General features: G+C 40.8%; 1 protein-coding gene across 3 annotated transcripts in view; it reads left to right on the top strand.

Moving 5' to 3' along the window:
- The window catches only part of LOC137324463 (tetratricopeptide repeat protein 7A-like), a 249,376-nt gene that overhangs the window by 159,230 nt on the left and 75,673 nt on the right, over positions 1-14,473 (top strand). For 2 of the 3 annotated variants that reach the window (XM_067988771.1, XM_067988767.1), the window contains exons 18-19: positions 548-682; positions 5,373-5,575. In XM_067988771.1, coding sequence (XP_067844872.1) covers positions 548-682; positions 5,373-5,575 — 338 coding nt within the window. The remainder of the gene's footprint in view (positions 1-547; positions 683-5,372; positions 5,576-14,473) is intronic. The other variant, XM_067988768.1, reaches the window with a different exon arrangement.

Genomic DNA, 14,473 nt, shown 5'->3' with positions numbered 1-14,473 from the left:
CTAGGATCAGATGACTGACTCACCAGGAGACTGTAGGAACTTGGGCTTTCCAGCCTTGAAAGAAGATCAAGAAGTTCTTCTTCACACCAAGAGTGATCAACACATGAAATGGGCTTCTAAGTAGAGTTTTGAAGGCAGAAGCCATGGAATCATTTAAGAAACAGCTGGAAGTCATGGTGGGACTGTAGGGTTTCTCCGGAAGGATGAGCTAAGATGGGTCACATGGCCTTTCACAACTGTGTTTATCTTCTGATTTTCTTGGAAGTTTATTTTTGCATAGTTGCCCCCCTCTACAGATTGCGTGAGTTGAGTCAATGACGGCAAATTATACATAATCTGTCAAGGAATTGGACTTACCCTCGTCTTGAAAATTGTACCTATCTCATGTGATGTGAGCAATACAAGCCCTTAGTTTGCACCCACAATGTCAGGAAGAACAAGCTTCCCATCTGAACACAAAGCACATAGCTGTTTAATTTCAAACTACCTTTCCATTTCTGTCTTTAAATAGAAACACTCAATTTGAACCTCCTAATCCATCCCTCAGGTTCCCTGTGTGTCCCATCAACTGCTGCTTCCCGAATGGAACTGGCCATGTCTGGGGTGTCTGCACAGAGCATCACTGTGAAGCATGCCCCCAAGCAGCTGTCCATCATTCTGGAGCAGATTTGGCTGCAGGCAGGTATGTGCAAATGTTTCATTTGGTGTAGGACATGTTCAGTAACATAATTTGCTATACATTATAGCTTCCTACATTGCAACAGTGACTACACTTCAAAAAGTATTTCATTGGCTGTAAAGCACTCTGGGACATCCTGAGGTTGTGAAAGGCGCTATATAATTGCAAGTCTTTCTTTTCCTCCCTCTGTGCATTCGCAATACAAAATTTGGCAATATGGATTACCTCATATTCCTGCATAAGAGTTGTCATTTGCATTACTGTAACTGTAGCACTACAGCAACATATCTTATTAGCAGGTCAATATAAAAAGCAAAGTACTGTAAATCATCCTCTCCACCTCTGAGTCACAGCTGCTATAAAGCTTATTATCTGAGTTCATCCATGCCATATCAAATTTCCAGTGAACAGATATTTTTAATGTGTGATGATGATGTAGAAGAGTTAGCAAAATGAACAAACTTTAATGAGTGAGGGGAGCAGGATCTCTTTCTCTGCAGATATTTGACAGCTTTGTCAGATTGGTTTATATTCTTTAAAACTGTTAGCAGTTACAAAAGCCTTCAACTGTAAACTGTTTAGATGTTAAAATAAGTGTATGATGAGCCTGAATAAAAATTTTTGCATTCCCATACACTACCTGATAGGCTTTCAATACATTTTAAAACTGGGCAGGATTTGAGAAGGTAACTGGAGTAACCTGGAGCTTAACCATTCATGAAATTAACTGCTATGTCATTATTTGAGAGTATTGGAGATATTATCTTATTGCTATTTTCTAATAACCCACCCACCCACCAAGGTTAGGATCTCCGACTGTTAAAGAATTGATTAGCTATAGAATAGCAAATATAATTCCATTGTTGAGGATTTTTTTTTAAATTTAGAAAATTACCAGAGACTTGGTAGTCTTGTGGCCTAGTACATTGTCCTTTCACCTCTGTGATCTAATGGGATAAAAGTCCCACTCCAATGTAAAATGAGTTTTTGCAGGTCTCAACCCAATGCCTGGTGGACATTTGACCTACAGCATAAAAATACCTCAAATTTGGCAATAACTTGTCAGCCGCTCTACAAGAATCGCTGTTGTGGGAAATGAAGATTCAATAGTGGGTGCTCTTTTGAGATTGAGGCTTAGGGATATTGCAGAGGTGGGAGTAGTGGGAGCTACACCAGAACCAGGTGGGTAGACGGGATCTCTGTTTTAACATTTGAAAGATGGCACCTCCGACTGTGCAGCACTTCCTTAGTGCCAACTTGAAGTGTCATAGGTTACATGCTAAAGTCTATGTAATGGAGTTTGAACCCATGAACTTCTACCTCAGATGTGAAAGTGATACCACTGAGCCAAATCTGGCACCGAAGGCTAAAAACAAACCAAAGCCGAGCAATAAAGGCACCATATTGCCTCCCACGCTTTGTCTGTTCAACCTATCTGCATAACATCTATGGACTCCAAACAGTAGAAGAAAGGCTTCTGAGACTCCAGCATAGGAACTTTCATAAGGCAAGGACTAATCTATCATTGTCACTGCTGATAGAGGAAGAGGGGCAGGACCCATCCTGGTACATTCACAACACTGCACTGTCTGTGGGCCTGTAGTAGGTGGCAGACCTTAGCAATATTTAGTCACAGAATTTAGCTCAGCCAGTGGTACTGAAATCCACACATCCCTCAGAACAGACTGTTACAAACTCCAGACTATCCAATATAAAATGGATGTGAAAAGGATAACAACCCCATGGCCATTCTTAAGAGACTCCCAATGTTACCACCAATTTACTAGCCAGGTAGGGTGCAGAGAGGCCTTGTGGAGATTTGTAAGTGAAGGCAAGAATTTTGAAATCAGTGTGCTGGGGAATGGGGAGCCAGGAGAAGTTGGCAACGACATGAATGATCAATGAGGGGAATGGATGTGGCTGTCAGAATTATGGATGAGTTGGAATTTCTGGACCTCTGGGTAACACTATTCAATGGCCATTGTAACAGCATATTTGTACAAGTCATGCATCAGACTTGTTGTGAAGTAAGTGCTCAGTATTCACTCACTGTAATGCCACATGGTATTCACTTTTTAAAAAATCTATGTAACATTAGTTAAGGCACTGCACAGTGAGTAGTTGAACCGTACAGTCTAGGATTGCCTCAGGTTCAATCCCTGTTCTGAGCTGAAATAACAGATGTAAGCCCACATGGTTATAGCAATACTACAATTGGCCTCAGAACCTTTCAGCAAGGGAGGGATGAAATCGGCCAGATCTCTATCCAGTGACCCTCCATACTCAAATAGCCTGCTAGTACACACTTCCTCTGTTCAGACACAAAGGATAATCACTTGGACAAAGTAGCAAAGTGTTGGCTGCACCCATGGAGCAAGTGTTAGCTTCTTTGGGAGAGAAGGGAAAGAAAATTTAGGGGTGGGGGAAATCTGCAGCATTAATGACAAGGCAGTATTTGTTTTCAATTTTCTTCACTAAACGGATCTGATTAAACAATTCTGGTGTTTACAATGTCTGGTTTGCAAGGCCTGGACTAGAGAGGGTTAAGTAAAGATTTCAGATGAAGTCTCATTGATCGTACAGTATATCAAATCCCACTTCCTTGTCCCCTTTTCAAATCCTGTATAAAGTATTCTTGTCTTTATTACTGAAGATAACCTTGTAAGATCCTAGAAAATGTATATGGTGCAGAACAACCATTTTCAAAGGCAGATTACTGCAGCGTCTATAGATTACCATATTTGGTAAACAGTCAGATTGTTCAAGAAGTACAGTACTTGGCAGCAACCATGAATTCAGGAGAGAAGAACATAGTGCACTGTATTTAGAGGCATTGTGATGTTGGATGACTAACGTGCGCCACCATAGAGAGAAATGACGAAGATGTATATTAAAAGAAAGATTTTTTTTTAAAAATTGATAGTGCATCAGTTTGGCTTTAGCTGATACTTAATGAATTTTAATGAGATGCAGTTATTTCTAAATGAATTACTTCTATGAAAATAATGGCAACTGAGGGCTACTAGGTGCAGTGGGATAGAATTTTTAGCTTTGTGACTGTGGTTTACATCTAGCCCAGACAGATGGCATAAAGGTCTTTCTTTTCTGATGGCTTTTAAAGATTCAAAGTGAAAGGAAATTGGGTTTGGTCTCGATCCAGATCCCAGTGGTGAAAGGCATCCACAGCGCACAAACTGCTCTCAAGATTTGGCACTCACTTGCATTAATTTGGCCTCATCACTCAGACAAGCCTTAAGGATAGAGCAAGGGGAATGAAAATGTCATGTTAGCACAGAAGAGTTTGCAGCAGAAGGTAGTGGTACATATCAGAGCAAATTAAGGAAGCCTCATGTTGTGTCTGCTTCACACCTGTATGGAAGTGTTCAATAATGTCGCTGCATTAAACTGCCAGTCCTCACTTCAGTGCTGAGATGGGGCTGGAGGATGGGAAAGAAAATTGCCTTCAACTGAACTCTTCTCGATAGGAAGATAGATAAACGTGAATTGAATCGGACTCTCCGCTCCCCTGCAATCACGACTCTTCCTTTTCATGGTGGAAGTTCTTTGCCTGGAACGCCAGTGACGCTTGCAGAGAGCGTAGTATTGCTGGGCTCCTGGATAAAATGAACATTAGGATTGGAAACTGTGCACAAGTTCACATACTATTCTTCACCTTTCTATCTGAACAAAAGTTATACATGCACAGGAGCCCAGAAGATTAAGCGAGGATAAAAATATAAATTTACAGAAAATTGCTCACCGACTTTGACAGCTCTTTTCAATATTTTCCTTAATTTACTGCAGGTTTAGTTCTTCACTTCCAGCTGAAGACATTAGAATAACAAATGAGCAGGGCCTCATCCAAAATGTCAGATTGATAGAATACCCAGCTAAACAGTTTCCAGAACCTGCTTTAAAATAGAAAACTCAACCATTTGAAATGAACTCTTGTTGGATTGGAAACTGCAACTCATTAATGCTAAAATTGTCTGGTTGAATAGAAATCTATTTATCTCTTTCAACTATGGTTGGACATATTCCTGGAGGTTTGATCATGTGACGATTGATGACGTAACAATTGATCACGTGATGATTGCCTACAATTTTCAAACGTTACTGCCTTTACCTTATAAAAGTTGGATCCCCTGTAGTTGAGTGTCTTTGTACCCACTGAACCATACCCTGCAAAAGTCAGTGTCCTGAACAATGGGGGATAAGAAGAGAATTGAAAAAAAACACAAATTTGAGCCTTTAGCTGTGTCAGCCTTGGCTCTGTGGTACCGCTCTCGCTTTTGAGTCAGAAGGTTGTGGGTTCAAGTCCAATTCCAGGGACCCCTGACCACCAAACTTCGATTCCTGACATTGTCAATGGTTCCCTTCTTAGGCACTGTCCCCCTCCCTTTTAAAACCACCATAATCACCCTTCCTCAAAAAAATCCTTCTATCCCATCTTCAACCTTCCTGTCCTCTCCAGAGACCCTGGCTAAAATCATGCTGGATCTGAGTGTGATGAATGTGAACCTGTGTTCCACCACTGTAAGATTTGCTACACAGTATTAGTTCACCAAAGCAGTGCATTGCTGGGAAACTTTTAGCATTTTAGATGAAAATCTCAATCATTTTTCTATTTGGGTGCATTTCCCTTACATGGAATTTGAATAATCAATAATGTTAATTTGTTTTTTTAAACTAGCTGAACTTTTTATCGAACTACAAAGAACCAAAGAAGCCTCTTTCTGCATCCAAGAAGCAGCCAGCCTTTCCTCTATGTCACATGATGTAATGTTTATGCGTGGGAGGTTGGCAGAGGTGAGAGGCAACTTGAATGGAGCCAAGCACTTTTATGACGAAGCTCTAGCCATGAATCCAAGGAGTGCAAAGATCATGGAACACTTGGTGAGTTTTTTAATTGAACTTTTAATGGCACAGGAAATTAAATCCATTCTCTCCTTTCCCCCCACACACACAATTTGCCCTCCTTTTTCCCTGTGCTTTCTTGAAGTTGATGGCTCATGTTAAGGTATGGTTTCACTGTGGGAGAAGCATCGTCACTGTGACCAATCCTGTTCTTGCCTAATAGCCACATAACATGCAATTTCTAGCCAAGCCAAATGGATGGTGATCAGGAAGGGGGACCTACCTGATTCCTTTTCTCCCTCCTTAGGCCAGGGCCACTGAGGCCAATGTTATAAACTGTATCAGCTGAGAAAAGTAAACACAGCACAGACTAGTAATTGAATCTGTGACCTCCCTGCTCTATAGGGTTTAGTACCACAGGTGCTAGGCAGTAAAACGAACAAACCCTAATTTATTTAGCACATAGCTGATGCCAATTAGGATATATATTCAATGTACTAATTTAGGTCAATGGAATCGAATAACTCGCAACAGGTTGCCAATTAACTCATAAGTCACAAATTTCAGTAATTTAACAAATTAGATTTTAATACCAGAGGTTAAATAATTCAGTAATTTATTAGAATGTTAGCAGACGTTACCATATGCTTTGATGTGATCAGAATAGAAGTAAGTCCAGCCTTTACTTGGATTGGATGAGAGTGGGGAAGATTGTTTTCTGGCCATTTAACTGAAGCAGACCGTTTGGTCCAACCCGTCTGTGTTGGTGTTTTTCCTCCACATAAGCAGTAGCCCTAATCCCATGTGACCCCTCTGTTCTGTGATTCCTTTATTCCCTTTTCACTCAACCACACATCTAACCTATTATTAAATGTTGATAAGGCCTCTGCTTCCATCACTAACTCTGGTAGTACATTCTACAGCTTTAAAACCCTCTGTGAAGAAAAGTTTCTTCTGCTATCTGTCCTAAGCCTCTTACATTTAATCTTGTATCTTTGGTCCCTTGTTCTAGACCCCTCAACCACTGGAAACAGTCTGTTTTGATCTACTCTGTACAATTCCTTCAGAATTTTAAAGACCTCTATCCCATAATCTTCTCTGTTCTAACAAAAACAGCTCATCCAACTGTGGTCTTACTATGGTTTTATATAAATGCACCATTACATCTCAACTTTTATATTCTAAACCTCTTGCCATAAAACCCAGCATTCCATTAGCTTTTTAACTTGAGGTGCTGCTTTTAATGTCTTGTGAACCTGAACCCCCAAGTACCCTGAGCTAGGGGGGTGGTAAGGCCACTACAAATGGTCTCAGCACCCTAGATTTGGATCAGCTTTGTATCTTAGCACCTTTTCTAATAATGTGAAGTAGGTTCTTGTTTATTCTTCATAGACAGCTCTTGCACTTTCTTTCACTGTATCATCTGTGTCATTCTACTTTGGCGAGGGTTTCAAGTGGCTATAATTTGTTAGTTACTTGTTCATAACAAAACTTTACAAAATAAAAACATTTTTAAAATCATGTCAATCATGAAAAAGTGACCAAGTGGGTGAGCTACTGGGGGCAGCCAGCACCCATGGAACTGCACCCCAGCAGGGATCAACTGCGAAAACTGAATTAGAAGCAAAAAATAACATTCACAGCAGGTCAGTCAGTATCTGGGAGGAAAAAGAAGGTAGGTTAAGGTTTTGGTTAGGACCCCTCATCAAAACTAAAACCCTTTATCAGAATCTTAAAATAATGTTCTCGTTCAGCTGTTGACTGACCTGATATGAATTTTGAGTATTTTCTGTTTTAATTTTTAATTTTGTTATATCATTGATTGTGGTATTAAAAAAAATTATTGCTTCCCTCAAAAGGAATTAGTAGAACTGATATATTTTGAGACCCCAAAGTTGTTTAGCTTTGAGGCCTTCTGAGCTGGACTACAACATTTTAAATCCTCTATATTCAGCTGTGTAAAATTCAAGTAAAACTTGGAAGCAGATGGAAGAAAGACTTACTGATAATTTATTAGGCACAGCTGCCACGTTACCCTGCTGTCCATCTATATGCTGTAGGGCCATTTTACTTACCTGACTCATTTCAATTTAAATTTGTTTCAATAGATTAGCTGATCCTTCCCGTTAGTAGGTCAGTGAATATATCTCTCCTGACCAATTTAACCAACCCACGGTGGCCTTGATATTTGGACATCATGAAACAGCCTTCAAAAGATTGACTATGTTTTGATCTGCTAAATGATGGTACATTTTTATAGATTTGAGTCTTCTGAAGTGATTTATATATAACGTGGGAGTAGGCTCGTGAGGAGCATGAACACTGGCATAGACCTGTTGGACTGAATGGCCTATTTCTGTGCTGTAAAATTCTGTGTATTCACCCAAGATCTCTCTTTATTAAAAAAAATGGAACAAATTGGCTTTTCATTGAAAATACATGGGTTAATTGAGTGATCCCCACTCACAACAAGGAAGTTGCAGTCAAAGGCGTGCAGGTCAGCGATAGTAGTCCAGATTCTCTGATCTGCACTTCCTGCGAGCATGGCTTCCCGCTGGAAGCACAGGATCATGGAATTAGCCCTACAGTGTTTTCCAAATATAGGTTAATGATTTTGTTGCTGGTCAAAAGCAGCCTTATTGAAGGTTATTATGCTGTCTAGATGTTGTATTGCTGGTGCACAGAGACTGGTTAGGTATATTTTTCTTGACAAATCTAGATTAAGAGGTAAGGTCCCATAATCCAACAAGATTGAGGAGATTTGGAGAGAATATATGACAAATTAAAAAGTAGTGATTGGTAACATTAAGCTTGGGTTTTAAAAGTTTCAAGATTGTAGAAGGAAAATAAGACTTAAGGAAATAAGGAGTTGTGTAGTTTTGAAGTCATGGGAAATAATGATTTACTGTAGAGGAAGGTACAATGAATCTGGATTTCAACTACAGTGAAGATGGAGGAAGGAAGAAAAGATGTAGGACAGGTGTATTTGGAATCTAGGAGGAACTTAGTCCACAGTCATGTTGATAAAATAGGAAAAAACAATAAAGATTGTGACAAATTGGCTTTGCATTGAAAATACATGGGTTAATTGAGTGATCCCCACTCACAACAAGGAAGTCGCAGTCAAAGGTGTGCAGGTCAGCAATAGTAGTCCAGATTCTCTGATCTGCACTTCCTGCGAGCATGGCTTCTCGCTGGAAGCACAGGAGCGAGTTTGGAGGCTAGGTGTTTAAGAAAGATTACCTATCAGTTGACCAATTTTATCTTGTATCCTGTCTAGGAGTGTGAAAGGGGAGTTAGAAGAGCTTCCCCAGATATGGGAACACTATGAAGCTCTGAATAGATTTGGGTTTTATGAAGCTATTGAGAAGGAAAATATTTGGCACAAAAGGTAAAATCGAACTTCCTGGAGCAAGCTTTAGCGATGGAGTAGATTTATTGAACTATTGTTTGTCAAATTTACTGAAAACGTGACAATTGTATGGCATTCAGCATCCTACGCGCCATCACTTAACTGACTTCCTGTAAATCTCTGTAATAGAAAGCATCAGCTAACTCATGGAAACAAACTAAACTAAACGGAGACAGTTCTGACAAAGAGTCACCCAAAATGTGAACCAACCCCTGTGCCTTTTCGGTGCTTTCTAGGTTTTATTTCAGATGTTCAGCATTTGCGTTTTTGTTTCCTTTTAATCTCATTCAGTAACAGAGGGCCAGTTTTCTCAGTATAATATAATAATGGGTATCAGATATCCTATTGTATGCTGCTGCCGTGTTGACGTTGTTCTAGTTAATATTTTGAAAGGCTGGCTCCCAGCATTTACACTACAAAACCCAACTTCCTTATCCCAGCAGCAAGCTCATAGAACCAAAAAATACTGGGGCCATGAGTCTGCTGCGGGAATGAGGGAGGTGGGGATTTAAGGATGTAAATGCTAGGAGGCAGTTCACAGATTTTAGACTCCCAGAATCCAAGCTAAAACAACAGTAGTATATTGTGGTTATGCTCGGGAAGGTGAGCTTTGTAATAAATGCATTTATTACAGACAGTAAAGGAGAAGCTTATTTATCTAAGTCTCAATTTACAATACTGGTTGCTGGGATACACAAAATGAGGTTTTGTAGCCACCTTTGACCTTGCAGTTGCTCCAATTTCACAAGGTAAGAGGTTGAAACCAGAAAATCAATCAACTTAATTTTTATGTGCATTTAATTTTGCCCACAGTGCCAGTGGTACTGTTTGTTTTATATAAGGGCAGAATTGTCATTCATAGGAAGAATGTGTCATTTATTTTGATTCAAATATAGTTTAGGCTGATTATAACACAATAGCAATTATACCAACAAAAAATGCACTCAAAATAACAGTATAAGCAAATAATTGCCATTATTTAAAACAGATATGTGTCACTTTGTCATTACCAAGTGTAATTGTACGGTGCTGTCATTTCTTGCAACTTTTTTGTTCCCTTGATCTGTATAGTTGTGTTTCTTTCCACTCAATCTCCAGGGTCAGAAAAAGAGATACCTGTCGTAATGAAGCGCATTAAATTTACTGCTGTCCATGTATTGTCCGACTCCCTACTTAGGAAATAGGGAGTCGGACAATACATGGACAGAAAGCACAGCTATGTTTCCTCGATCGTCCCTCTTGCCCCCAGGCGCTCCCCCACTTTTCCAGCTACATGGCAAGCCTAGGAGGAGACATAATGGGAGGTTGATTAGGGGATTGATTATAAAGTCACACGACAATGCTCCCTGATGGCATAGAGGACCGGAATAGCAAAAAGCCATACAGTACTGAAGGTTTCAGTTTTGGTTCCCAGCCTGTGCTGAGTTAGCTGATCTCAGCCGGGACAGAAGTGGAGCACTACAATTGGTCAAAATACCCCTTGGATAGAGAGGGTAAATATCAGATGGAGTTCCCGCTTCTGATTGCCAAATAGGATCATTGTTTAAATTGCATAATAAAAGATAAAATACCCTGACAGTATTAAAAAGTGAACATACATAGTACCCCCCCAAGAAAGTCATTGTTTTGCAGAATGTGAAATGCTTTTAATTTCCTTGAAGTTATGGAATGTGAATTGTTGGGGCTTCACGTGCAGCAAGACCCGGACAACATCCAGGCTTGGGCTGATAAGTGGCAAGTAACATTCACACCAGACAAGTGCCAGGCAATGACCATCTCCAACAAGAGAGAGTCTAACTGCCTCCCCTTGACATTCAACGGCATTACCATCGCCGAATCCCCCACCATCAACATCCTGGGGGTCACCATTGACCAGAAACTTAACTGGACCAGCCATATAAATACTGTGGCTACAAGAGCAGGTCGGAGGCTGGGTATTCTGCAGCGAGTGACTCACCTCCTGACTCCCCAAAGCCTTTCCACCATCTACAAGGCACAAGTCAGGAGTGTGATGGAATACTCTCCACTTGCCTGGATGAGTGCAACTCCAACAACACTCAAGAAGCTCGATACCATCCAGGTCAAAGCAGCCCGCTTGATTGGCACCCCATCCACCACCCTAAACATTCACTCCCTTCACCACCGGCGCACAATGGCTGCAGTGTGTACCATCCACAGGATGCACTGCAGCAACTCGCCAAGGCTTCTTCGATAGCACCTCCCAAACCCGCGACCTCTACCACCTAGAAGGATAAGGGCAGCAGGCGCATGGGAACAACACCACCTGCACGTTCCCCTCCAAGTCACACACCATCCCGACTTGGAAATATATTGCCGTTCCTTCATCGTCACTGGGTCAAAATCCTGGAACTCCCTTCCTAACAGCACTATGGGAGAACCTTCACCACACGGACTGCAGCGGTTCAAGAAGGCGGCTCACCACCACCTTCTCAAGGGCAATTAGGGATGGGCAATAAATGCCGGCCTCGCCAGCGACGCCCACATCCCATGAACGAATTTTCAAAAAATTGTGCTTACCTACTTACAATGTATCAGTGGAACAAAGTGTTTTCTGATCAGGCCTTTTTTTTAAGGAGGGGGACTGTGCATTTTCGCCTTTAGATGGCAGCAGGTTGTTTGTTATATTTGATCAAAGCTGCTAAATGTTTCAAATAAATTATTTACCCTGCTTGAGCACTGTCCCTTTGAAGCACAATGCACCAATATCTCTCAGTGTATGCATCTAGGGAGAGAAATCTCGGTGGATGCTGGTGCAGTACGTCGGTGATCTAATGTGCTGTGTCATAGACTGGCAGAATGTTGCAGAGGGGTAAAAATCAGAGTGCGAATCTAAAGCACAAACTATTGAGATATGTTTATGTTTTAATTTTTAGTTATACTGCTGAAACTTCTTCCTGTAGACACGATTGGTGCTGTGACTGGTGACATTATTGCTTCATTCTGGGCACAAGCTGGATAGAGTTCGATCACAAGATCTGTGTGGATGAAGTAGGCACTTTGGTCTATTTGATCTCATCCTTCCTAAATATCAACTCTACCTTATTCCATGACACCATCTAGCTGTTTCTTAAATGAATCTAGTGTCCTGTCCTCAGCCACCCTCCCTGGCAGCCTGTTGGTCATTCTCTGTGAAGTTAGCAACTTAATGCTTTACCAGAACAAGGATTTTCTTCTAATTAGTTTTACTGGTAATTCTTTGATGTACACTGGAGATTAATACGTCACTTATATTGCCAAAGTAGCACTTCAAACGATACTGGTTCTGTTTATTTTGGCTGCTGGTGCTGCACAATCTGCCCGTTTTTACATTTCAGGCAGATTCAAGAACACCAGCAGCAACATTCACAAAAAAAGGTGCGATCACAACTTCCATTTTCTGGCCAGGGGCCTGCCCTTATAGTTTAGGAAGGACTGCACAGGACAGCAATGTAGAAACTGCATTGCTCAGCAATCAATCCATCTGCAAGTAGAAAAAAATGATGGCCTGGAACATCGGTGCTACCAGCAGCAGTTTCTGTTTGCCACTAATTAATTGGCCAGTAATAAAGAATATTAGAATCTATTTAAATTCTTTCTTTTAAATGGCAGGGTTCTTTTTACCAGTATGTCCTGATTTTATCTCATCTTTAATAATATCCTTCTCTATGGGCCTTAGCCCTTCACCTACAATTTTTTTTAAATCCAAGCTAATAGTACACCCTTAGCTAATGAACCCTTTGTTTTAAGAATAAATGTTCAGAAAGCTGAACTTATGGCTTAAATTTCAACACCAAAATTTCTGTTGGTCCCTTTTGTCTAAGGAACTGTTCCACTGCATTATGTTGATGGTTGAACAGAGAGAGGAGGGAACATGCCTGAGGTTCAATCCATGACAGTCCATTGGCTTCAAGAAGGAGAAAAACAAGTTGTACAATAGAATTGAAAATATGCATTCAAGACTTCAAAAACTATCAAGCACCATAATTTTAAGAACAGGATCAGTTATTTCTCACAATGTAAAATGCCTGCTGTTGCTAAGTGCACCTTTGTAGTATAGATACCAATCTTCAAGGATCCCTTTAGGATGCACCAGAAGCAACCGTATAGAATGCAACAGTCTGCCGGCCCATATCACTCATTACACTGGGACAGCAGAGTTCTGCATTAGCATATTTATACACATCCACGCAGCTCTGCTCAACGATACCTGAATGCTGGTTAAATGTTAATCTTAGGAAAGAACCAGTGGTTCTGTCCAGTGGACAACATGGGAACTTTTAAACTGGCTTTGCCCTGGGTTCACTTATTCTGTAGTGGGTTCAAAGCCTATGTGATGTGAGACTACTTCCTGGAAATGGTCACTCCATTTGCTTAAAGGCACGTTAGCTGACTTTTTACCTGAATTATACTTCACGGGGCGCATTGATACAAAGCTAAATCGCTTCACAGTCACATAAACTGAGTAGTTATAATTGGGCTATAATTAGAATTACATAGAATTTTGTGGCATAGAAACAGGCATTCAGCCCAACAGGTCTGTGCTGATGTATATGTTCCATACCAGCCTCCTCCTATCTTACTTCATCTCGCCCTATCACAATTTCCTTCTATTCCTTTCTCCCTCATGTACTTAACTAGCTTCCCCTTAAATACATATAGGTTTATATTAATGAACTATTACATTTAATTGGAGATTTATAGCATGTGCCACTAACACTGTGGGCTACAGCCTTCTGTATAATGTAACTATGTAACTTTGGCAAAGTATTCTTGGCACAGAATTGTTCGCTTAACAAGTTTCATACCTGCTACTTGCTGTTATGAGGTGTGAGTGTAATGGATGTAGAAAGAAATTGGAGTTAAATTGTGTTCAAAAATGAAGGAAAGCAGGTTACTGTTTCAGGAGACATCAGTTTTGTTTTTAGAACACGCAAGGACGCACATACGTAGTGAGTTTTAAACACACGTCAATTTTGATAATTTTTTTTGCACCAGGTGGCTAATGTTTGAGATATAAATGATCAGTGCTGCCTCATCACATTGGTACTGTATATGGGAACACCAGCACAGTTTTGTCCTTCGGAATTGCTGATCTCAGTCGCATTGTAGTGGAGGCATTGAGCAGAGGCAAGCTTACTTCACACAGGGAGAGAGAGAATATCCTTATATGTATGCCACCCCCTCCCCCCCCCCCCCCCCCCCAGAGCAACTGGTTCAGAACTTCCTTGCCAGAGAACTGGTAGCATGTCAACTTTCCAGTCACATACAGGAGAAATACACTCAAAGTACACTTTTTTACATGAAATCTTTGGGGTCGTTGAGGTGAAGGATGTTAACCATGGGGTATGGAACATTTTTTTGTTTCGGGCACCAGTGTCAGCATCTCACACTCAGGTCAGAGACAGCACAATAGATGTAGATTAAAGCTCCCTCCGGTCTGCTCCAACAGTGCAAGTTCCAGCCAACTTTCTTTAAGAAGGATAGATCAGTAACCACGCTAACTGTCGAACAAGGCAAAACTGCAA

The sequence above is a fragment of the Heptranchias perlo genome, chromosome 8, assembly GCF_035084215.1.
Source record: "Heptranchias perlo isolate sHepPer1 chromosome 8, sHepPer1.hap1, whole genome shotgun sequence".
Classification (NCBI taxonomy): Eukaryota; Metazoa; Chordata; class Chondrichthyes; order Hexanchiformes; family Hexanchidae; genus Heptranchias; species Heptranchias perlo.
The sequence above is the reverse complement of the archived record's forward strand: the minus strand, read 5'-3'. Positions and strand labels throughout refer to the sequence as shown.